Source organism: Hemitrygon akajei, chromosome 18, assembly GCF_048418815.1.
Source record: "Hemitrygon akajei chromosome 18, sHemAka1.3, whole genome shotgun sequence".
Classification (NCBI taxonomy): domain Eukaryota; kingdom Metazoa; phylum Chordata; class Chondrichthyes; order Myliobatiformes; family Dasyatidae; genus Hemitrygon; species Hemitrygon akajei.
In genome coordinates, this window is record NC_133141.1 from 25,740,686 (window position 1) to 25,767,189 (window position 26,504).

General features: G+C 41.3%; 1 protein-coding gene across 2 annotated transcripts in view; it reads right to left on the minus strand.

Moving 5' to 3' along the window:
• os9 (OS9 endoplasmic reticulum lectin) overlaps positions 1–26,504 on the minus strand; it is a 70,206-nt gene that overhangs the window by 27,881 nt on the left and 15,821 nt on the right. For both annotated transcript variants that reach the window (XM_073071139.1, XM_073071138.1), the window contains exons 2-8: positions 13,709–13,885; positions 11,558–11,621; positions 10,035–10,111; positions 8,014–8,112; positions 5,850–6,051; positions 2,263–2,433; positions 1,470–1,588 (exon numbers count right to left, since the gene is read on the minus strand). In XM_073071139.1, the coding sequence (XP_072927240.1) occupies positions 1,470–1,588; positions 2,263–2,433; positions 5,850–6,051; positions 8,014–8,112; positions 10,035–10,111; positions 11,558–11,621; positions 13,709–13,885 (909 nt within the window). The remainder of the gene's footprint in view (positions 1–1,469; positions 1,589–2,262; positions 2,434–5,849; positions 6,052–8,013; positions 8,113–10,034; positions 10,112–11,557; positions 11,622–13,708; positions 13,886–26,504) is intronic.

Genomic DNA, 26,504 nt, shown 5'->3' on the forward strand with positions numbered 1-26,504 from the left:
AACAAAAACTCCTGATGACCAATGGGACTTGAAATATTTCAAGCAAAAACCATAACAAAGGAGAAGTTGGCCATCTAGTCCTTTGAACCTGCTCAGCAATTTGTTAAGATCATGGTCGATCTACCACCTCAGCTCCATTTTCCTGTACTGCCTCATATCCTGTTTCCCTCGTATTTCTGAACACTGAGCCTCTACAGACATTTAGGAGAATAATTCCCAAGACTCACTATCTGTAAAGGGAGAAGTTTCTCAAGTCCAGTTTTAAATGGCTTGCCCCTTTTCTGAAACAGTGCCCCATGGTTTTAAACTGCCCAGCCAGGGGAAGCATCATCCACGCACCCAGCCTGTCAAGCCATTTGAAGGTTTTGCACATTTCAATGATTTCTTCATTCATTCTTCTAAACTCTGGAGAATGTAGTCTCACTCTACGCGATCTCTCCTCACACAGCAAACCTGCCATCCCTGGAGCCGGTCCGGGGAATCTTTTCTACAGTTCCTCTATATCCTTTTGTTTTATTGAATGGAGACTAAAATAGTACACAATACTCCAGGTGCAATGCCACCAGGGTCTTACACAATTCCAAAGACCTCCTTACTCTTGCAGTTAAAGCTTCTCAAAGGTTAAATACCATTTGCCCATCTAATCGCTTGTTGTGCCTGCATTTTGGACCTAAGTAATTTGTGTACAAGCACATCTAGGTCCATTTGAACATTAACCTACCCAGCTTCTCACTATTCAAAAAATACTCTGGCTCGCTGTTTTGTGCACCAAAGTGGATAACCTCAGTTTCCCAAGTTACATTTCACTAATAGTGCTCTCGATCGTTTGTTCAACTTGCCCAGTCTCTTTACATCCTCCTCACCATCCCCCACTTACACTCCCACCTAGTTCAGCATTATCAGCAAACATATAAATGACATTTGGTCCCCTTCTTGACCTATAGGGGACCTTACAAAATGTCATCTGAAAGTCCAAAAACACCATATCCAATTGTTTTCCCTCATATCTACCCAACTGATCACATCCTCAAAGAACTTCAACTAATTCAAACATGACTTTCTTATCATAAATTCACATCTATTCAACCTTTTCTTTTTAAATTCCAGTCTTCATTACAGACACCAGCATTTCCCCAACAAATTAGTAGTTTCTAGTTTTCACTCTCTCCCTTAAATGCTGGGGTCACATTTGATTCCTTCCAACCCACATGAACAATTTCCGAATCTATAGACCTTCAGAAGATAACTAGAGCATCCATCACCTCTTTCAAACTCTGGGATGTCAATTATTAGGCTGTTGGAATTTACCAGCTTTCAAACTTGCTGATTGAATGGTGGAGTAGACTCAATAAACTGAATGGCCTATTCTGCTCCTATGGGCTTGTGTTTATGTCTATTTTTTGACTATTACAGTATCTGCTGCCCTTCAAAGGTTCAAAACAAAAATAAAATCAAAAATTTGGCAATACCTCTTCTAGGCTTTCTTCTGAAAAGGGATCATCAGTCTCCGGTTTGCTGATTTTATTCCAGAAATCCTCACCATAATCATCCTCTTCAATCACTTCATGCGAATTTAAAGCTTCACTTTCTGGAAGTGAAACAAACCTATAACTGTTAGCCCACAGTCAGAGCTGGTCTTCAAATTCTATACATTGTATAACAGGAGGACTATAATAATCCATTTACAATTGAGTAGTTTACATTTCACTTTTTTCTAATGTACATAAGCATAAAGGATTTAAGATCTGAATCTGCTGTGCAGCTAGAATAAGTCTATTTCTGCCAGCTGCAACATTCTGTGAAATTAACTAAAGTTGCAGCTCAACAATCAGATAGCCTAAAACTTAAATATTCATCCATTTGGTAGATGCAATGGTTATTCAATAACCTCTTAAGGGCATCTTGTGTTGCATAGTTACCAGGAACTACTTCTGCACCCTAGGTAAGCCTTCCTACAGACCTCCAAATTTGCAGAACTGTCTCCTCCTGTTCCTTCACCTTTAAAAAAAAATGGGAGATGTATACGGAGGACAAAACAAATATTAATACAGTCGACCTAAGAGACAAGGAGGATTATTATTAAAAGTTCTCCATCAGCTGCCCTACTATCCTATTAAATATTGTTTTATTCAGTTCAAGTTTAAGACCACTGCTCTGTATAGTTATGATAACTATTTACACCTTAATCTGATCTTTGGAATTTTAGCCCAACATTGATCTTCAGATGAAATGTTTTGTGCATGGCTCCAGACAGTGATATACCTTCCAATTCAAATATATTCTCATTGCTGCTTGGAAGTTCCTCAGCTTTATTTTCAGGTTCCTGAGTCAGATCGTTCTCTTCCTTGCTCTCTGTACTTTGGTCTTTCAACAACATTTCATCCAAGGTTTTCAATTCTTCTGAGATTTTTTCTACTTTGCGCTTGGTGTCAGCTAAAGATGGTGTCAGAAAAAACAAAAGTCAATACTTAGAATTTGAAGAAAAAGCATCATCTCCAACTACTAGACTTCTGTCAAGGATTGGACCTTTGGGCCTTCTAGATTAACTTTTGGGTGTTGAACAATGTATCAATCTGGAAAGGCAGCGTAACAGAGCTATCTGTGTGGAAATCTAAATAAATAGGTTACCACAAACCTGGGTTGGAAAAAGGTTAGATACAATTTATGTTGCCAACTACAAATAAATCAAATCCAATAATATAAATAACTAAAAAATGACAGCAGTTTCCTTGCAACAGAAATCACACTTTGAGCTAACACTAATCATCAGAAGATCAGCTTCAGATTCACAAGGTTGGGATTTCAAATGAGATGCGACATTGACAGCCAATAGGTAGATGATTGGTTGGCAAGTGTTACCTTCTTTTAGCCAAGGAGGTGCTTTCAATTAAGGTGGGAGTTAAAATTTGCGATTACTTATGTAATTCTAGCAGAGATAATCTACTATAGCATTAAGAATATGTGAGAATAGCCAAGTGAATAAAAACTAAAACACTCCCTATACACTCACAATTGTGTAGCCAGATTCTGCTCCAATACCATCTACAAGTTTACAGATGATACCACCACTATGGGCTGGGACTCAAGCAATGATAAATTGGATTACAGCAAGGAGATCGAGAGATAGTGGGATGGTGTTTGTTACGACAACAACCTTTCCCTCAACGTCAACAAAAGATCTGGTCAGTGACTTCAGGAAGTGGGGGGGTGGGGGGGGGGAAGAAAAAAAACACTCTTGTTTACATCAATGGTGCTGAGGTAAAGAGGGTTGGTAGTTTCAAGTTCTTAGGAGTGGATTTCATCAATAACCTGTCCTGGTTAATCCTCTGACATCATGGCCAAGAACACTTCAACTTTCCATGGTGTCACAGTGCAGAGAACATTCAAGGGAAAAGTAATACAAATGGGAATAGGACAGTGTGGTAATGGAGAGCAACACAAGAACAAGTTTAAAGAAAAATAAAACATTGAAACTACAAAAAAATGGCATCGAACAACACTCATAACACAATGGCACAAATAGTTATGGTTTAATTCTAAAAGTCTAGAATTAGACAATAAGCTTTGAATCATTGCAATTTCATATTATAGCACACAGAACAGTACAGCACAGGAACAGGCCCTAATTAGCAATCAAATGTCCAGCCTTCTACCCATTCAATGTCCATTTCCTTCGACTCTCTGCACATTCATGTGTCTAAGAGCCTCTTGAACACCTATATTGTATTTGCCTCCACCACCACCCAGGCAGTATTACCCAGACTGTACAAAATCATATTGTGAAATTTTTATCATACCATTCCTCAAATTACCAATTTAAATACCTAGCAACACACACAAAATGCTGGAGGAACTCAGGAGGTCAGGCTCAAAACGTCGACTGTACATCCCCCCCATAGATGCTGCCTGGCTTGAGTTCCTCCAGCATTTTGTGTGTGTTGGTCGGATTTCCAGCATCTGCAGATTTTCTCTTGTTTATAATTTAAATACCTAGATGCTTTTTTTGTTAATAAACATTACTTGCAAAGGAAATAACATTCTAGCAATAAAGAGTCACCTGAGGCAATGGCATAAGCCCAGGATGCTTCAGAAGTAGATGTCAATTTAGAAAAACTCCTAACACTATGTGGAACTTTGATTGCTCTGCTTTGCAAATTATTCTTGTTATGAAGGGAATACTTTGTGGCTATCTCTCTCTCAAATGTTTCCCCGCAAAGACCAAAGACTTAAAATATCAAGACTGCTAAATGAAATATTAAAGAAAAAGGGCTACATCCAAGCAAGTTTGATATACCCAATAACATTTGCAATTTGAGGTGATTTGATAATCAAACCTCCAGACTCCGTTAATAATCAATTCTTTATCCTTGCATTCAAGTTACTCACTGGATTCGATGTTTACTTTACAGTTTCTTCTACTGCAACACCATCTCAGTATCACTCGAATCCTCTAATTTCTGTAGAGCAATCTCAGTTCTGAATGAACTCAATGGCCAAGTCTCCACAACCTCCTGGAGGAGAATTCCAAAGGGTCACTACTCCTCAGTTTAAAAAAAAATTCTCATTTCAATCCCAAATATTTTGAGACTGACTTTTAGTTCTGGACTCCTTAGCCTGGAAAACCAGCTACCTTCTCTCCAACTTTCAAACCCCGTTAGAATTCTGCATATTTCAAATATAGTCAGCTATTATTCTTCTGAACTCAAAAGAATGAGCCCTAATCAAGCAAATTGTTATTATATGTTTTCTATAGCAAGTATAGAGTTATTTTGTAATTACTGTTCTGTGACTTGTGTACAAGGATACCCAGGGCACATTTTAAAAAAAATATGAACATCACTTCCCAATATCTCTCCATTTGAAAACAGTGATTTGGAGCTTTTGAGAAGTGTAGAAGGTAACACTTCCAATATGCAATTTAATAGTGTTTGAAATATTGTTTTTGATAACTTTTTCATTAGTATTCCTTCCCCCAACTCTGCAAGACTCAAAACTTTTCAGACCAGAATCCAAAAATCAGACTGTTCAGCTGATATCATGGACCAGGAAACAACCTGATTGGGAGTAAAGTGGAATGAAATAACCTGTTTTTTGATGGAAAGTTAACAAACATTTAAGCAAGGAAAAGACTAGGTAAGCGAGAGCACTCAACTAAGGGAATGCCAAAACCAAAAGCCAAGGCCTCTGCAACAAAGGAAAGCACACTTCCATACCATGGATGTTTTTCCTGCCCACCTGGCTTCACCTACCACTTTCTTACTTGCCCTCCCCCCACCACCTTTTTATTCTGACGTCTTTCCCCCTTCCTTTTCAGTCCTGAAGTGGGGGGGGGGGGGGGTCTCGGTCTGATAAGTCAAATGTTCATAGATGATTCATTTTCATAGATACTGCCTGACCTGCTGAGTTCCTCCAGCATCTTGTGCGTGATGTCTTTTTCATTTCTGCTTTAAACTTTTAAGAGGAGAGGGATGAGAGAAGCAAAGGGAGGTCTTTTTTTTTTAAACAACATCCCCCCCCCCCCCCATTTTGAATACATGTCCCTTACACGCAATGAGTTCAGTATTGCTTTATTGTCTATAGATTTTTCTATAGCCAAGCCTTATTGCTTTTCTGTGCCAACTATGTCTCCTTACTAAATCAAAGGAACAAATCATTAATCCAGGGCAAGTAGGTCAAAGGACAAGTCAGAAAAACAAAATGGCCGTAGGACAGAAAGCCAATGAAAGTACACTTACTTCACAAGGGAGTAACACAAATAATTTTAAATACTGGTGCCAGTAGAAGTCATCTAGTGTGTATTAGTTAACTCATTCTTGTTGGATTGAAGATATGAAAATTTCACTACTCACAGACTTGGGCCTTGACGTATTCAACATATTGCTCTGGGCTGAGGGCAGGCTGACACTTAATTGGATGAGGCTTGGAAACAACAGCAGGACGCAAGTAAGGATGATGGCAGATACGAGTGGTGTGGACTGTTAGCACATAATTGCAAGACTGAGGCTCATCAACTCGAGCTATGAAATCTCCTGATCCTTCTTCACACATAAACTATTAAAAATACAACAAAAGTTATGAAATTTGATTAACACAAGGAAATTAGCAATTAGAAGTAATGTCAATTGAACAGTACATTTACCAACAAGCAAATATAACCAATACTTCCTCTCCTTCGAAGCAATTCACCATTTTAATTTATCTAAACACTCGAGTACATCACCAAGCAGCAGCCTCAGAAACACTTGGACATTCAGGAATTAGTTGGTTCTTTAAAATAGTCCAGAATTTGATGGATATGCATCTGAAGCCAATTCAAAAATTACCAGGATTTACTGAATTCTATTTCTCAATTTGATATGGTGAGACTTGTACTCAATTTCCAGGTTGCTCAACTAGCACTTGGCTTCAAGTCTTTTTATAAATCCCCATACTGACAACATAGGGCAACATTAAACTCTTGGGTTCAAGTCAAAGCAGGCTGTGAAGGCAGCAGTAATTTCTCCCATATTATACCTACTTCAAACAAATTAAATTGCAGATACTGAAATCTCAAACAAGAACTAAAATCTCAACTGGTTTCTCTTGCCGCAGATGCTGTTTTACTGGCTGCATTCATCCAGCATTTTTTATTTCTTACACCTAGCCAGATCTGATGCTGCTCTCAATCACAGACACTTTTCCATTACTGCTTGCCCAGACCTGAATGACCTACAATAATAACTCAGCCTTCTTCCACTATTGATGTTGCCCTCACCCGCATCTCCCCCATTTCCTGTATATCCACGCTCAACCCATCTTACTGCCGCCTTAATAGTGATAAGAGTTCATCTCGTCTTTACCTACCACCCATCAGCATCCGCACCCAACACATTATCTTCCGCAACTTTCACCATCTCCAAAGGGATCCTACCACTAAAATCACATGCCAACCTTCTGCAGGAATTGCTCACTGCATGATTCCCTTGTCTATTCATCTCCCCCCACTAATCTCCCACCCAGCACTTATCCCTGCAAATGACCCAGGTACTACAACTGCCATACACCCCTTTCCTCATCTCCATTCAGGGCCCCATGCAGCCCTTCCAGTCGAGGCAACACTTCACCTGCGAACCTGCTGGGGTCTGTATGTGTCCGGTGCTCCTGATGCAGCATCCTCTACATTGGCGAGACCCATAATTTGGAGGACTGCTTTATCACACACCTCCGCACCATCCGCCACAAGCTGGACTTTCCAAAGGCCAGGCATTTAAATTCAGATCTCCATTCTGACGTGTCGGTCCATGGCCTCCTCTTGTGCCAAGATGAGGACACCCTCAGGGTGGAGGAGCAACACCTTAACACCTTATATTCCACCTGGGTAGCCTCCAACCTGATAGCATGAATAAAGATTTCTCCTTCCAGTAAACAAATTTTGCCCCCCCTTCCCAATTCTATACTCTGACCTTTTACTTCCTCTCACCTGCCTATTACTTCCCTCTGGGTCCTCTCCTATCAGATTCCTTCTTCTCCAGCCCACCCACCTGGCTTCACTCATCACCTTCCAGCTAGTCTCCTCTCCACCCCTCCTCCACACCTTTTTATTTTGGCCTGAGACATCAACTGTCTGTTCATTTCCACAGAGGCTGCCTAACCTGCTGAGTTCCTCCAGCATTTTGTGTGTTGTTTCAGATTTCCAGCATCATGTTTATGTTTTTCTTGTAAGTGCTGCTAAACCGATGTGCCTGTGAAGTTGCTTCAAGTAACTTTTTCATTGCACCTGTGTATACATGTACTTGTGCATACAACAATAAACCCAACTTTGACTGCTACACCATTAAGAGGTAATAATATTTTTTTTTTAAAAAAGTCACTCCAAAGTAAATGGTATACCAAAAGTGAAATAAACTTAAAAAGATGGATTCAAGCCAAGGAGAATTTAATCTTTTGACTGTGGACACACAGCTGATTTCTGGATTTAAGTATAGGATTAAAGTACATTATTAAGCCAATTTCTAAGATAAACTGTAAACTTACTCTCACTTCAGCCTCTCTTGGCTTTTCATTAAGGTCACACTTCGATCCATTGACATAAGTCTGACTATGATATCTCTTCAATTTATGTTGTTTTGAAGCCTGCAAATAAAAGGGATTAAAATACAATTAATTTGCAATTTTAAAAGCTTGTAATTCAATTTTTATTATGCAATTCACCATCTATAAACAGTAATCTATTAAAAATCATGCTGCAATTAGAAGCAAACCTCACAAATAGCTTTCTTCCTTTACTGGTTTCAATTCCATGGGCACTTGCTTTCCTTCAGATCTTGGCTGAATTGATCAACATCCAAGCTCTGGTCTTGACAAGCTATCCAATACCTTTTGGCTGGGAATTGTGGATGAAGGTGGAAGAGCTGGGAAGCACTTTGCCACCATCTGATCCTGTCCTCTCCACAAACACTTTCTGACAGTAGTGACTAAATAATGGTTATGTTCAAAATGCTGTCTAATTTACTTATCTTGCCAATACAAAATTCCTAAAAACATTCCCATCTCTGCCCAGACTGATGTCAAACAACTCATTAACTTGGAATGGCAACTACTCACTACCTTAGCTAGATGACACAAGTATTGTTTTCACAAGTAGAGAGAAAAATTGCCGCAATGGCACAACTGCGAGAAATGAGAAAATTGCAGTTGCTTTTATAGTTGCATCTACATGCAATCAAAAAAGTCAGTAGACTGGATACAGAAAAAAGAGGATTAAAGGCATGTTATTGTTTCATACACAACTTAGACAACTTAAATATTTAATATCTCAAGCTTTTTATTAAAATATCATTTGAAAGCTATCAGATTGTTACTTCTGTTTCTGAACAAATGCACCATTGAAAAATGAGTGAGAAAGCAACTATGGGAGATTAGCAGACAAGCTTAACATTTGACGGGGCATTTTTTTAAAAAACTGCAAGTATATATTTTAAACGCAACATTTAGCCTCAGTATTCATAAAACAGAAAGGAGCTTGTACCTGCACAATTATAGGATGCTGCAAATTGGTACATCCCTGTGATCTTACCATGATTTACTACATTCTTCCAGGGCTCCAAAGCAAGTTATAAAAGTACAAATCTTCTATTTATGCAAGGAAGCTTGTGATAAATATTTGCGCACAACTCAGTAATGCAGTAACCGTGATAGAGAACAATAACATGCATAAAAGAACTTTCATTTATATAGCGCCATTCATGATATCTCACAGGAATTATGTACTTTTGAGGAGCAGTGACTAATGCAAAAAAATGCAGCAGCCAATTTGCGCGCAGCAAGGTCCCATGAACAGCAATAAGACACCCGGCCATTTATTTTTATCATCTTGGTTAAGAGATAAATATGGGTCAGATACCAGATTACTTTCTGGACAGAAGTGGCTTCTGTTTAAACATATCACTGAAAAAGTGCCCCAAGGATGTACCACTCCCTCTGTTCAGCCCTTGAAGCATCAGCTCAAATTACAGACTCAGCCTTGAATGGACTCAGACACATGAACTTTCAATTCTAGAGACAAGAACAAAGTTGGCATCATCCCATTAAAGAGCCTGAAGATCAACATTAAAAACCAGAGGAAAGAACAGATAAATAAAATTCAAGGTATAAAACTAGAGAGTTAATTGCTCATACCTGTATAAGGTTAGTAGCCAAAGCAATCTGGCTTGAGCAGAAACAAACACAGGAGGTTCTGCAGACGCTGAAAGTCCAGAGTAACACATACAAAATGCTGGAAGAACTGAGTAGATCAGGCAGCATCTATGGAAAGGAACCATGTTGACGTTTCGGGCTAGTCCCATCAAGACTGATAAAGGGCCTTGACCCAAAATGTCAACACTGTTCCTTTCCATAGATGCTACCTGACCTGCTCAGTTCCTCCAGTATTTTGTATGTGTTTCTTTGGCTTGAGTAGATCTGAATAACAGCATACATTTAAAACTTTGATCTACTGGCACCCACAATAGTGTGACACCAGATCAGCCTACCTATGATGCGAATTATATCCTTACCTTTGCAGTTTCATTGTTCCAGTCAAATTCAGATTCATAAAACCCAAGATACATCACATCTCCTTTAACTTCAGAATCTGAACACAACAAGAAAATTACAGCTAAAATGCAAACTCCATCTTCAAAGTAGAGTTAAAAAGAGAACTTTATGCAGTGTTTGACAAACACAGCATTGATCTTGAAGCTGGCAATGTAGGCAACTTCAATTCTTTCAGTAGCACTTTAATAGAAAGCAATTGCTGTTATACAGCACAACTTCACCAGCATGGAAACTACCTTTCAGAGGCTGTTCTTTTCTAAATCACTTGCTTTATCCAGTGCTTTTGCCTCCAATCACCATTCTGCTTTTGCCTCTGAACTCTTAACTTGCCCGTTAAGAGGTCAACATCAGTTTTTAATATTCCAGGCCCATGCAGAGATTTCCCACAATTCGTGGGAAGATTTCTGGCAAGAAATCTAGTTGCAAACACATCTTGAGCGACACTGCAGATGCAGTGCTTTGCCTAATTGCCAGCGCTCTAAATTTTATCTCATTAAATAAACAGCAGCTTTAATGTATAATGCAGATAGTTTTGCAGTTTAAAAAAGACTACATTCGACTATTCAGGCACACAGTAAGAACAGGCAAATAGCTTTAAAGAAAATCAGTCCTGTATCAATCAGCAAAATAGCAAACGTTGTATTTCTAGGGAATGACTTCAAAGAATTAAAGCAAAATTGTGCTGTATTCTTTCCCTCTCTACTGCAGATGATGTGCAGCTTCAATTGGTGGGGAGGTGAGGGTCAAGAAAGGGTTGCAAGACTATGTATATCCTTGCACAAGCAAAGAGACTAAAAAATTAGTAGCTAGGAATTGCTTTTATAGCTGAACTGTCTAGCTTTGAAAAGACTCTTTGAAGCTCATTTTGCAGACCTTGTTAAAAATCTAGAGTGCAGTAGGCTTTGACGATAAAAAACCATTTTTGTCTAGTTTTGATGATGGTTATTTGTTTAGACCCAGTCAACGCATGTTAACTTCACATATGATTCCTTCTCTGCTCATTTTGTTAACTTAAACATTGGTGTGGAATTAAATGGCAAGACTGCCATTTTTTATTGAAGATTTTATGTCTCAGTAACTCATTTCTAGGACACAAAGAATCAGGCAACTGAGTGTCAATTTGAAAATGTTAGTTGAACCATATAAAGGTTTCAAGATTGAGCAATGAAAATAGAGCAAGAGGAAAGGGTAGTATGGTAGCATGGGACAAGGAAATATGGAAAGAATTGGTTTGAAGTTCCTGGAGGTTGCCTGAACTTAAAGCCCTTCTGCCCCCCCAGCATGGTAATAACAAATTCAAAGAACATGGGAGAGAAAGCAATAAAAGTTACAAATGCTAAAATAATTTACAGGGGAGTTTATGGGAAATTTGATATGACAGCACACCACCATCTCCTTAAGGGCAATAAATATTTACATATCCTGACAAAATTAAATAAAAATCAAAATTTGGCTACCAATACAAGCTCATATTTATACTTACCTTCTGTGTGATACTGCTTGATATACTGGCCATAGCAAAACTCATATGTCCACCACTCCTTGACCTGTGAGGAAAAAAATAAACACCACGTTGGAGTGATTTTTGGGTTTAGGTCATTTACATTTAGCAAAAGGCTTTGGCTACCAGTCTTCTGTTCCTTGAAAATGTATTGTGGATTTAATTTTGAACAATGCATTTCCTAAAAGCTGTGAATCCCAGTCCAGATGCTGCTGGCATCTGCGGGATGGATGTGAACCAGAAGGTGTGAAGTTGTATGTAGTTTCAAAGAAAGCATTATCTATACTTTGTAAATATGGAATTGTCCTTTGTGCTTAGCCAATAAATATCGAGCCCCAAGTTGGGCCAGCAAACCTTTCCACCGAAAGCGTCTCCGTATGATGCCTGCTGTATCTTATTTTGTCGAATAAAGAAGCTGCTTTGTATCTACCAGTTATTTCATTCATGCAACAACACACCATTTCAACAAGGTCACACATCGTTCTAACTTGGAAATGTACAACTGCTCCTGTTTAAATCTCGAAACTATTTAACTAAAAGCAATGTGGGAATATCTTCATCACAGGGATAGCAGTTCATGGCAATCAAAATCTAAGAGCAATAGGGATTCATGTTAAATACTGATCTTCCCAGATATACCCCACAGCCCAGGAACTAATAATAATTGATATCTTCAATAGTGGTGCATCCTTACATTCTTCAGGAGTTAGATAAGAAAAAAAGCAGTTTGAATTTCTTTGTATCAATGTTTTTGTATAAGACATTGGTGAGGCCAAATTTGGAGTATTTTGTGCAGTTTTGGTCACATAATTACAGGAAGGATATTAATAAGGTTGAAAGATTGCAGAGAAGGTTTACAAGGATGTTGCCGGGACTTGAGAAACTGAGTTACAGAGAAAGGTTGAATAGGTTAGGAGTGTATTCCTTGGAGTGTAGAAGAATGAGGGGAGATATGATAGAGGTATATAAAATTATGATGGGTATAGACAGTGTGAATTCAAGCAGGCTTTTTCCACTGAGGCTAGGGGAGAACAAAAAAAAAGAGGACATGGGTTAAGGGTGAAGGGGGAAAAGTTTAAAGGGAACATGGGGGGGGGGTTTCTTCACACAGAGAGTGGTGGGAGGGTGGAATGAGCTGCCAGATGAAGTGGTAAATGCAGGCTCACTTTTAACATTTAAGAAAAACTTGGACATGGATGAGAGGGGTATGGAGGGATATGGTCCTCCAGGTGCAGGTCACTAGGACTAGTCAGAAAAATGGTTCGGCACAGCCAAGAAGGGCCAAAGGGCCTGTTTCTGTGCTGTAATGTTCTATGGAATTGCATAGGTGTTAATGGAAAGGCCAGTACAACAATTAACAAGAGCAAAAAGAGGAACACAAATCTGAGGCTTTATAAGGCAATGGTCAGACTACATTTGGAATATTGAGAGTCTTAGATCTCTTATTTAAGAAAGGTTGCACTGGAGAGTCCAGAGGAGGTTCACGAGAATGATCCCAGAAATGAAAGGGTTAACGTATAAGAAGCATTTGATGATTTTGGACCTGTAGTCACTGGAGTTTAGAAGAATAAGGGGGAGATCTTGTTGAAACCTACGGAATACTAAAAGACCAAGATAGAGTGGACATGGAAAGGATGTTTCCTACAGTGGGGGAATCTAAAACCAAAGAACCCTCAAAATAGAAGAACACCTCTTTAGAACAGATGAGGAGGAATTTCTTGAGCAAGACTGTGGTGAGGCCAAGTTATTGGGTATATTTAAATCAGAGGTTGATAGGCTCTTGATTAGTGATGGTCAAAGTTTATGGGGAGAAAGCAAGTGAATAGGGTTGAGAGGGATAATAATTAATGGCAGAGCAGACTTAATGGGCCCACAGACCTATACCTCAAAGCAATAATGTCCTAGGGAGAACAAAATCAAGTAAAAGGTTGATGAGGGAAGTCATCCTTCCAAGCATTTTAAAATGGTAATACATATTCTAATCTGACAGTATACAACATTCATACAATTTTAAAATGACAGTGAATGGGTAAAGCATCAAAGGAGGGGAAAGACACAAGAGGTGAAGACTAAAAGATCACTTTAAAAGATACAGATAATTCAGCTTAATTCCGTCCATAGCAACAACTTCACCTTTACAAGGCAAGGTGCTGAATGCATTGGCTTCAACAGTTCAGAAATGTCTAGCCCAGTGTAAGACTGTTCTTCATTTTCAGAGTCCTGCTGAAACTTCATGGCTTGAGCTGGCAGCTTGCACTCATACATCTGCTTATATTTTGAAGAAACTATTACGATATCATCCGATTTTGACTGTGGAAGAAAGAAAACAGCAAGTTTTAGATAGCAGTAGCAGTGTGAAATTATGTCAAAGACTTGAACCGGATGGCTGCCCAGAAACATGAAAATGTTACAGCAAAACAGTGAAATAATGAAAAATAAGCTTGTTAGAAAGACTATTTCATTCATCTTATTACGTGATAAAGTGCAGGATAGGCTCTTCGAGCTGCTTAGCCTAGCAAACCGACAACCCCGATTTAACCCAAACCTAATCAAGGGACAATTTACAATGACCAATTAACCTACCGGGTACATCTTTTGACTGTGGGAGGAAACCAGAGCACCCAGAGAAAACCCATGCATTCCACCAAGAGAGACGTATAGAGACTCCTTACCAAGGATACTCTTTATACCCCTTAAAGAAATGCAGAAATGTCACACTTGAAACTTCATTAAGTTGCCTATAATTCTCAGTCCTCACACTTAGAAGAGAGAACTGCAAGATGATGTTAATTGCATTGATAAAATGGTTACATTACAGAAAATATTTCAAAAATGCAGATGTACAATACAAAGTGTGCATTTTGCTAAATAGAAACGCTTCAGTACTGCACACATTCTTTGAAAATCTCTTCCTTGAAATTTCGCTGTTGCATCCTTCTTCTCCTGTGGGTGCAATCTTGAAAATTCTTTCCATAGACTCTAGTTGCCCTCCCACTGTGATCATCTATGCTAGGGGTCGCATGCCCAAGATGGAAAATGCAAAACTTTTGTTGGCACAGGGCATGCAGTGCCACCCCTCGATTCTTCAAACCCCATTCATAATGATCATCTTTACTGCCAAATGAAATGGAAAATGAAGTTTTACAACACAAAAGCAGCAAGATGTTTTCACTGGAAGAAGAGGAAGAAAGAAGCAGATTTAAGGTTTAGGAAGCAAGGATCAGACAGATTGTTACAAGGTGGCCAAGAAGGAACTTTAGAATGGACTTAGGAGAGCTAGAAGGGGCAACGAGAAGGCTTTGGCAAGTAGGATTAAGGTTCTACACATGCATGAAGAACAGGAGGATGACTCTAGTGAGGATAGGATAGATCAGGGATTTTAAAAAAAAGGAAACATGCGCCTGGAGTCAGATGAGGTAGGGGAGGTCCTTAAATTATATTTTGTTTCAATATTCACCAATGAGATGGACCTTGATGAATGCGAGGTCAATGTATAACAGGCTGATGTGCTGGAACATGTTAACATTAAGATGATGTGCTGGAACTTTTGATAGGATAGATATATCCATGGGGTCAGATGGGATATATCCCATGTTACTACAGGAAGCAAGGGAAGAGATTACTGCACCATAGGAGTAGTACCAGACAATTGGAGGGTGGCAAATGTTACTCCTTTGTTTAAGAAAGGAAGTACTGATAACACTGGGAATTACAGACCAGTGAATCTTACTTCAGTAGTGGGTAAATTATTGGAAAGGCTTCTTTGAGGCAGGATTTATGAGCATTTGGCAAAGCACTGTCTGATAAGGGATAGTCAACATGGCTTTGTGAGAGGCAGGTTTAATCACGAGCCTGATTAAATTCTTTGAGGAGGGACAAAACAAATGGATGGAAGGTAGAGCAGTGGATGTAGTGTATATGGATTTTAGTAAGGAGTCTTGACAAGGTTCCTAATGGTAAACTTACTCAGAAAGTCAGGAGGCATGGGATTCAGGGAAATTTGGCTATGTGGATTCAGAATTGGTCTGTCCACAGAAAGCAGAGGGTGGTAGAGGATGGAGCATATTCTGCCTAGAGGTCAGTGGCCTTTAGTGTTCCACAGGGACCTGTTCTGGGACTCCTTCTATTTGTGATTTTTATAAATGACTTGGATGAGGAATTGGAAAGGTGGGTTAGTAAGTTTGCAGGTGACGTGACGGTTGGTGGTGCTGTGGACAGTGTAGAAGGTTGTTGTAGGTTACAATGGGACATTGATAGGATGAAAAGCTGGACTGAGAAGTGGCAGATGGAGTTTAATCCAGGGAAGTGAGAAGTGATTCACATTGGAAAGTCAAACTTGAAAGGCAGAATATAGGGTTAATGGCAGGATTCTTAATAGTGTGGAGGAACAGAGGGATGTTAGGGTCCACTGCCATAGATCCCTCAAAGTTCCACTGTAAGTTGACAGGATGATTAAAGTGACGTATGATATGATGACCTTCATTAGTCATGGGATTGAGTTTAAGAGCTGCAAGGTAATGTTGTAGCTCTATAATACTCTGGTTAGATCACACTTGGAGTGTTGTGTTCAGTTCCAGTCAGCTCATTATAGGAAGGATGTGGAAGCTTTAGAAAGGGTGCAGAGGAGATTTACCAAGATGCTGCCTAGATTAGAGGGGATGTCTTATGAGGATAGGTTGAGCAAGCTAGGGCTTTCCTCTTGAGAGAAGGAGGACGAATAAGAGGTGTACAAGATGATAAGAAGCATAGATAGAATGGACAGCAGACATGGTCAAGAGGTTTAGTTGTTGCTCAGACCAAACATCAGAATAGGGAAGAAATGTGTTACTTTGATTGTAGAATGATTGTTGGTACCAGACAGGTTGGTTTGAGTATCACAGAAACTGGTGCTCTCTTGGGATTTTCATACACAACAGTCTCTAAAGTTTACAGAGAACGGTGCGAAAAACAAACAAAAAAAAGAGCATCCAGCGAGCAGCAGTTCTGCGGGAGAAAACGCCTCATTAATGAGAGGGGTTAGAAGAGAATGTCCAGACTGGTTCAAGCCGCATGAACAAAGCACGAAGAATATGACTGGCATTTCCGAAGTGCTTGCATTGAATCTTCTAAACTTAATGTTTTATCAACCCTACAACATTAATCTGGGGTTATTAAACAGCTGACAGTGGAAATTTACCTGTAGTTTTCAAAGAATATATAGAGCAGACATCCCTCTACTAACGTAGAAAATATTTTACTCTTCAAGGTTAACAAACAGACACAGGAATTTCAAACATGCATTTTCAGAGATTTTAAAATGCATTTAATCTACCACTAACAGGCATGGCTGTCTCAGAAGATCTTTTACCTTGATTGATTTTGGTTTCCCTTCCCATGTTTACATGTCTGATTAGGCATTAGCCAGAATCTGCTTTCACAAACACATTCCTTTCATCATCGATTCTTCAGTTTAAACAAACCATTTGTAGATTCCAACTAAATTTTCATCCTTAACTGTTTCAATCCACAGATATAGTCAACATTTCTCTCATTACGTTTTTACAGCATCCTGACAACCCGTTTCACAGACCAGCACATTTGTGCTCGTGAAGCCCTCTCCAACAGCACCAATGCATTTCACAAAGTTGTTCTGATCCACTGCCCTTCTTCACATGTCACTTTCTCTGGCGTTTCAATCCTTAGCAACTATCAAGAGATGTTGAAACTTAATCCTTAACATTTGAAAACATGAGAAACTAACAACACGTCTCTATTTTTCCCCAAATGTTAAGGGTTGCAAGTATCAACAACTCTTGACAGAATCACTCCTCCAGATTTATCTTCCTTTTCACTTTTCCCATCTCCTCCCAATGGCAGTAGGTTTCTACTAGCCTGTCAGGGCTTCCACTCCAAATAATTGGACCTCAGATGTCTCAGCTTCATAGCATTGCAGCTGCACTGAAATGAACTGCCAAGCCTGACATGATGTTTTTCCTGCTACCTTTGTACTGATGAATCTTCATCTTGCGTGCTCTCACCTTCAAAGAAATCAGGGTTCAATTCCCACCGCTGTCTGCATGGAGCTTGTACCTTCTCCCCGTGACTGCATGGATTGCCTCTGGCTATTCCAGTTTGCTCCCACATTCCAAAGACAAATGGATAGTAAGGGTTGGTCATCCTCTACATAGCACCATCCAGAGACAGAGAAGCAGTTTCAGCGACAGGTTACTATCGATGCAATGCTCCTCAGACAGGATGAAGAGGTCAATACTCCCCAATGCCATTAGGCTTTACAATTCTACCGCCAGGACTTAAGAACTTTTAAAAAGCTATTATTAATGCTTTTTGAGATAGTGATTTAGATGCATATCATATTTTTTACTGAGTTAAGTATTGTATGTAATTAGTTTTGCTACAACAAGTGTATGGGACATTGGAAAAAAAAGTTGAATTTCCCCATGGGGATGAATAAAGTATCTATCTATCTATCTATCTATCAAGCTGTGGGCATGCTATGTTGGCACCAGAAGAATGGTAACACTTGTGGGCTGACCCCAGCACAATCCTCGGACTATGTCGGTTGTTGACGTAAACAATGTACTTCACTGTATGGTTCAATGTATATTTGACAAATAAAGCCAGGCTTAACTTTCTTGAAATTCTTAACTCTATTTCAGGAGAAAGGCTGGTGATAGTTAACCCACACAAGCCCACAATTCTCACAGCATACATTTTTCAAAGTTCTAAGCAAATTTATTATCAAAGTACAGATATGTCACCATATACTACCCTGAGATTCATTTTCTTGCAAGCATTCACAGTAAATAAAAGGAAACAATAGAATCAATGAAAAACTACACATGACGGAACAACCATTGTGCAAAAGACAAACTGTGCAAATACAAAAAGAAAATCATAATAAATAAATAAACAATATATATCAAAAAGAGTTGCAGTGTCCTTGGAAGTGAGTCCATAGGCTATGGAATCAGTTTGTGTTAGGATGATTGAAGTCATCCCGTGGTTCAAGAGGCTGATGTTTGAGGGGTAATTCAACCCATCAACCGAGCTTCCTCCAAAGGTTCTATTCTATACTCGCAGTTTCTCAGTCATGAGTACAACTGTCCAGACAATGACAATTTCTATACCAGTGTTTCCAATGTTCTACCCCCCCCCCCCCCCCCCATCCTCAATTGTATAGTCCCTCCAAGTTTCCACACTTATTTTCATTCCTGTTTCTAGGACTAGGAAGGAGGACTTTGCATTCCACCAGCCTTCCCCTGCAATGCATTATCCTCCATCAGATCGAACACTTCCAGCATGATGCCACAAAATGTATCTTTCCTTTGCCAATACTTCCTTACCATTTAGAAGGTACCAGTCCACTTCAGTATGCTCTATTCTACCCATTTCAACAAATACCAACTGCTCATCTCATGACACCTCTCACTCCTCCTCCTTTCCCACCACCTAAGGCCCTAAATTATTCTTCCACATGAAGCAGCAGTTTACTTGTACTTTTAATTAATACACTACACTCACCATTCAGGACCTGGTCTCTCTTCTCAGGGAAGGGGAACTTGATGCAGATTGGCAATGACTTTACTAAACACCTTCATTCAATTCCCAAGCACAACCACAAAGCTTTCAGTCCCTAAAAGATAATTCTGCACCCGACTGATCACTGGCCCTCTGCCTCCTACACTGTTCAACAGGGACACAATACAAGCTTGAGGAATAGCACTTCATTTTCAGACCTGGGTCATTTCAGTCTTCTGAACTCAAGAGTTCAGTAATTTCTGATAATATACATTTTCATTATTTCCCACTTGGTTAATTTCAGATTCACTTACACTTCACTTAAATCTTGTATTGTCATTCCTGTTGTCATTTAATTTCTTTTGCCTTCCATTTCAGCACAATCTTCCTTTTGTCCTCTCTTTGCCTCTCCCAACACTTCCCCCCACACCTTAATTGATTTAGCCATTTCTAACTCTGAACAGTAATTGAGCTGCAACTTTAATTCTGTTCTCTCCACATATACCAACTAACCTATTACGCCTTGTATGACCAATTAATCTTCCAAGCAGTTTTTTTGCACTATTTAGTAATTTATAGTAATTCTTTGTCTTGGCACTGCACTGCTACTGCAAAACAACAAACTTCACGTCATACAAGTCAGTGGTAATATACCCAATTCTGAGAAAGGGCATTAGCATCTCACCCTATCAACTGCCCCACCAAATAGAAGGCAGCAGCAACTAAAGTTCACTTGTTTAAAATTAGATTAGAGACTGAGGGGGGACTCCCTAGGGAGATAAAAATAAATCATTGCTTCTATCATTAGAATCAAGAACTATTTTGAATTTCATATTTGCTTAAGACTCAGACAGCTGTCATTTGGCCCATTTACTCCATGCCAACTTTCAGAGTACCCCTCACCCCAAATTTCCCTACCATCACATGCTCATCAGCTTCCTCCAAATTCTCTTGGCGAGGAAAGGTAAAACAGCCATTTAGGGCCAAGTTACAGAAATTGTGCTTTACACAAGAAATAATATTTTGGAATTCTTCACATCAGCCATACACAATCAGTTCCCAAGAATCTGAACACATGGGGAACGTTCAAGAGGGAACAAAGCACAGGATCAGCTAAGATCACACAAAGCAGGCTTAAAAGACCATATGGCCTATTCTTGTCTTTCTCTTTCTTAAATGCTGGAGGATGGAAGATGTCACTGAAAGAGGAACACCTCCCAGACTTCTGTGGACCCTGGCTGGTAATCTGTGGATAGCATTAGCATATTATCAGTGTCAAGTTCATATAAAGTCATAGAAAAGTACAGCACAGAAAAAGAAACAGTCCCTTCAGCCCATCTAGTCCATGCCAAACTATTTAACCTGCCTAATGGCATCTACCTGCACCTAGCCCAAACCCTCCATACCCCTCCCATCCATTACCTATCCAAACCTCTCTTAAATGCTGAAATCGACCTCACATGCACCACGTGCACTGGCAGTTCATTCCACACTCTCACCACCTTCTGAATGACGAGGTTCCCCCTCATGTTCCTGAAACACCCTGGTTTCTTTGGCTGTGTGAGTCTAAGGAAGACAACCTCTGGCCCTACCAAACTAATGAGATTGAGGCACTCTCCCATCCCAAACCTCAGTTTGTGTGGATGCTGTGTAATTTGCTACCCTGTTACAAATTGGTGCCATAAAATAACAGACAGTATACTGCATATGATTAAAGGACTAGTATATTTATGAATCTTAACTAAAGGGTTAGTAAAGAATAACAAAGAGAAGGGCCCATTCTAATTAAACAGTTAAATGTGCACAAGTTGGAGCTCATCTTGAACTTCTCTGTCACTCACGCGCTGGGCCCTCGGTCAGCGTGAAAGCACACACCACCTTCCAAACATCAAGTCAGGTCACTTTTATTGTCATTTCGACCATAACTGCTGGTACAGTACATAGTAAAAATGAGACAACGTTCCTCCAGGACCATGGTGTTACATGACACAGTACAAAAACTAGACTGAACTACGTAGAAAACATTGCTCACAATCCATCTCAAACAAACGGGTCTCCCACCGGATCATCTGGTTCTCCCCAGCACCTTCTCTCTCCATCTCTCACCGAACAAAAAAAAAATTCAAGACCAACCTTATTGTCCCTCACCAAGAAAAAAAACCTCCCGCTAATTAGATGGCACACATTCTATATCATCCCTCGTCTTCAATAGTAACCCAAACAAGTCGAAACGGAGCAAGCTGAAAACAAGCAGCTCTTACAGAACTGCCAAAATGAAATACATACAGAATAACAGTAAAAATATGAACCAGGGCATTACATTCCCTTTAAACTTTTCACCTTTCACCCTTAATCCACGACCTCTAGATGTAGTCCCACCAAACTCGATGGAAAACTCCTGCTTGCATTTACCCTATCTAAACCCCTCAATTTTTGTATACCTCTATCAAATCTCCTCTCAATTTTCTATGTTCCAAGGAATAAAGTCCTAACCTATTCAATCATTCCTTACAACTCAAGTCCTCCAGTACCAGCAATGTCCTTGTAAATTTCATCTGTATTTTCAACATTATTTGCATCTTTCCTGTAGGTAGGTGACCAAAACTGCACACCAAATTCCAAATTAGGCCTCACCAACATCTTGTACAACTTCAACATATCATTCCATCACCTGTATTTACTACTTTGATTTATGAAGGCCAATGTGCCAAAAGCTGTTTTACAACCTTATCTACCTGTGACTCCAACTTTCAATGAATTATGGATCTGTATTCCCAGAGCCCTTTGTTCTACCATGCTCCTCAGTGCCCTACCGTTCACTGTGCAAGACCTACCCTGATTGGTCCTACCAAAATGCAACACCTTACACTTGTCTGCATTAAATTCCATTTGCCATTTTTCAGCCCATTTTTCCAGCTGGTCCAAATCCTGCTGCAGGTTCTAATAGCCTTCCTTGCTCTCCACTACACCCCTAACCTTGGTGTCTCATCTGCATAGTTGCTGAACCAGTTAACCACACTGTGATCTATATCAGTGGTCAGGATGATAAACAACAATGGATCCAGTACCGATCCGTGCGGCACACCTCTAGTCAAAGAGTCAACCATCTACTTCCACTCTCTGGCTTCTCCCACAAAGCCAATGTCCAATCCAATTTACTACCTCATTTTGAATGCCGAGCGATTGAATTTTCTTGACCAACCTCCCATGCGGGACCTTGTCAAATGCCTTGCTTAAGTCCATCTAGACAACATCTACTGCCTGCCTTCATCAACATTCCTGGTAACTTCCTCAAAAAACTCTACAAATTGGTTAGACATGACCTACCATGCCCAAAGCCATGCTGACCATCCCTAATCAGTCCATGTCTATCCAAATACTCATATCTGGTGCCTTAGAATACCTTCTAATAACTTTTCCACTTGTGATGTCAGGCTCACTGGTCTACAGTTTCCTTGTTTATTTTTACAGCCTTTCTTAAGCAGCAAAAAAATATTGAGAAAGAAGAGAAATTGCCTTTCAACTCACGAGAGAGCACAGGCCATCAACTTTTTTTTGCTGTTGATGTTTCTGCAGCAGGAAATTTCTTTTTTACGAGGTCGAGTTGCTAGCTCAACGCTCAACCCAGCACGGATGGAAAACGTGCACGGGAGCCAGCTGGATTCGAACTCGGACCTTCTGCCCCAAAGTCCAGCGCTGATGCCACTACGCCACCAGCCAGCGCAGAAAAATATTGGCTATCCTCTGATTCTCTGGAACCTCACCCATCACTAAGGAGTATCTCTGCTAGGGACCCTGTAATTTCTGCACCTGCCTCTCATAGGGAACACCTTTTCAGGCCCTTGGAATTTATCCACCCCAATTTGTATCAGGACAGCTGTTACGTATCCCGTAACTGGATCACTTACCAGCAAAGATAGAGAGGTCCACTGAAGTCTGATGGTACCATTTTCAAACGTTTTTATTTATAAAGGGGCACAAACGTAAGGTTAATACAAACATTCAGATAACATACGTCGTCAATACTCAATCTAAAGCGCAGGGGTAGTACCACTCAATAAGAAATAAGCTCTATCGTTGTCTAGGGGTTAAACGATTTGTCCAATGGAAATATAAAAGTCTCGCCAGTTCATGGAGGCTTTTTGCCGCTTGAAGGACTGCTGGGCGTTCCCGGGTTGGAGAGAGAAAATAAACTTGCCAGCCTTCTGGACTCAAAGCGTGAGATCAAGAACGGGAGTTCCTCGTTGTCAGTCCGAAATCCTTTTCGGGGTTATTAGCCACTCGATTCCCTAGCTAGGGGATCCGAATCACACGTGGCTTCCGAGCAGCTTCCCGTTATTACGAGAGGCATGAGCGATGGTCTCCGTCTGGTGCGTCGCTGGAGTACCGCCTCCAGCAGTCTCCTTTTTATCATGGCTGGCAGATTTGTAAATGTCAATCAAGGTAGGGTGATACCATCCCCACACCACATTGCCCGAGGGTGTCCATGTCCCTGATAGCTGGCACGTACTATAGAGTTGCAATTCACACAGGTGCCTCTAAGAACAATGGTCAACTCCGTGGCATTGTCTCTCATTTCCTGGGTCCAAGACCCGAATTAATAGCGATCTTGCGATTCTCTCGAAGGAGGGGGCTGGTCCCGCACCCTTCGGCCCCTCAGAGCTGTGGTACTTTCATAACACAGCAAACACCTCTTCTTCTGTATAGGGTCCATGACCTTGCTGCTGCTTTGCCCTACTTCTACAGACTGTGTCTATTTCCTGAGTAAATATAGATGCAAAGAATGCATTTAAGAGCTTTCTCATCTCTTACGGCTCCACACACGGATTACTATTCTGATCTTCCAGAGGACCAACTTTGTCCCTTGCAATCTTTTTGTTCTTAACATTCTGTAGAATCCCTTAGGATTCTCCTTCAACTTGTCTGCTAGGGCAACCTCATGCCTTCTTTTGGCCCTCTTGCCTTCTCTGAAGTGTTCTCTTGCATTTCTTATACTCCAGAAGCACCTCATTTGTTCCTACCTATACCTGCTAGGCACCTCTTTTTTCCTTAACCAGTGACTCAATATCTCTTGAAAATCAAGGTATCCTAAACTCTAGCACCATCAACGCGGGTTCCAACGACCATTGACAGCTTCAAAGCGACTGCGCAACTACCGACTGCGACTCCAGCCTTGAACTCCAGGCCGGGTCTTCACATGCTGCGATTGTGACTCCCGTCTCCCCTTCCCCCACCACCACTATGCAATCCCCTCTCCCTCAGATCACATTGTCAGCTCCTGGGCCCTCAGAGGCTCCATCTTCCTCTGACCCCAACCCTTCCCTCTCCACTGACACTACCAGCCTCCCTCCCCCCTCTGATCCCATCTCTCATCCGTGCCGGGTCTTTACCATTCCCTCCGACCTTCAACTCTCTGAGGCAGAGCGCTCTGTCCTCAGTAAGGGCCTCAGCTTTGTCCCCCTTCGCCCACACCTCAGTGAGTTCCGCGTACGCCATGACGCTGAACTCTTCTTCCGCCATCTCCGTCTCCGAGCTTACTTCTTTGACAAGGACTCTCCTACCCCCACCGATGACCCCTTCTCCCGTCTTCAACCCTCCTCTCCTCTTCATGGACACCCTGCTCTGGTCTTCTGCCTGCTCTGGATCTCTTTATTGCTAATTGCCGACGGGACATCAACCGTCTTGACTTCACCACACCCTGTTCCAATTCCAACCTCACTCCTTTCGAAAGCTCTGCTCTCCGCTCCCTCCGCACCAATCCCAACCTCACTATAAAACCTGCTGATAAGGGGGGAACTGTTGTTGTCTGGCGTACTGACCTCTACCTGGCCGAGGCACAGCGACAACTCTCTGATACCTCCTCTTATTTACCCCTTGATTATGACCCCACTAAGGAGCACCAGGCCATTGTCTCCTATACCATCACCAACCTTATCAGCTCTGGGGATCTCCCATCCACTGCCACCAACCTCATAGTTCCCACACCCCACACTTCCCGTTTCTACCTCTACAAACCTGCCTGTCCAGGTAGACCTATTGTCTCAGCTTGCTCCTGCCCCACTGAACTCATTTCTGCATACCTTGACACTGTCTTATCCCCCCTTGTTCAATCTCTTCCCACCTATGTTCGTGACACTTCTCATGCTTTGAATTTTTTCAATGATTTTAAGTTCCTTGGCCCCCACCGTCTTATTTTCACCATGGATGTCCAGTCCCTATATACCTCCATCCCCCACCGAGATGGTCTCGAAGCTCTTCTCTTTTTTTTTGGATTCCAGACCTAACCAATTCCCCTCTACCACCACTCTCCTCCGTCTAGCGGAATTAGTTCTTACTCTCAATAATTTCTCCTTTGACTCCTCCCACTTCCTCCAAACCAAGGGTGTAGCCATGGGCACCCGTATGGGTCCCAGTTATGCCTGCCTTTTTGTTGGCTTTGTGGAACAGTCCATGTTCCAAGTCTATAGCGGTATCCATCCCCCTCTTTTCCTTCGCTACATCGACGACCACATTGGCGCTGCCTCTTGCACGCATGCTGAGCTCGTCGACTTCATTAACTTTGCCTCCAACTTTCACCCTGCCCTCAAATTTACCTGGTCCATTTCCGACACCTCCCTCCCCTTTCTTGATCTTTCTGTCTCCATCTCTGGAGACGGCCTATCTACTGATATCTACTATAAGCCTACAGACTCTCACAGCTACCTGGACTATTCCTCTTCCCATCCTGTCTCTTGCAAAAATGCCATCCCCTTCTCACAATTCCTCCATCTCTGCCGCATCTGCTCTCAGGATGAGGCTTTTCATTCTAGGACGAAAGAGATGTCTTCCTTTTTTAAGCAAAGGGGCTTCCCTTCGTCCACCATCAACTCTGCTCTCAATCGCATCTCTCCCATTTCCCGCACATCTGCCCTCACCCCATCCACCCGCCACCCCACTCGGGATAGGGTTCCCCTTGTCCTTACATACCACCCCACCAACCTCCAGGTCCAACGTATAATTCTCCGTAACTTCCGCCACCTCCAACGGGATCCCACTACCAAGCACATCTTTCTCACCCCATCTTTCTGCTTTTCGCAGGGATCGCTCCCTACACGACTCCCTTGTCCACTCGTCCCCCCCATCCCTTCCCACCGATCTCCCTCCTGGCACTTATCCTTGTAAACGGAACAAGTGCTACACCGGCCCTTACACTTCCTCCCTCACCACCATTCAGGGCCCCAGACAGTCCTTCCAGGTGAGGCGACACTTCACCTGTGAGTCGGCTGGTGTGGTATACTGCGTCCGGTGCTCCCAGTGTGGCCTTTTATATATTGGTGAGACCCAACGCAGACTGGGAGACTGTTTCACTGAACACCTACGCTCGGTCTGCCAGAAAAAGCAGGATCTCCCAGTGGCCACACATTTTAATTCC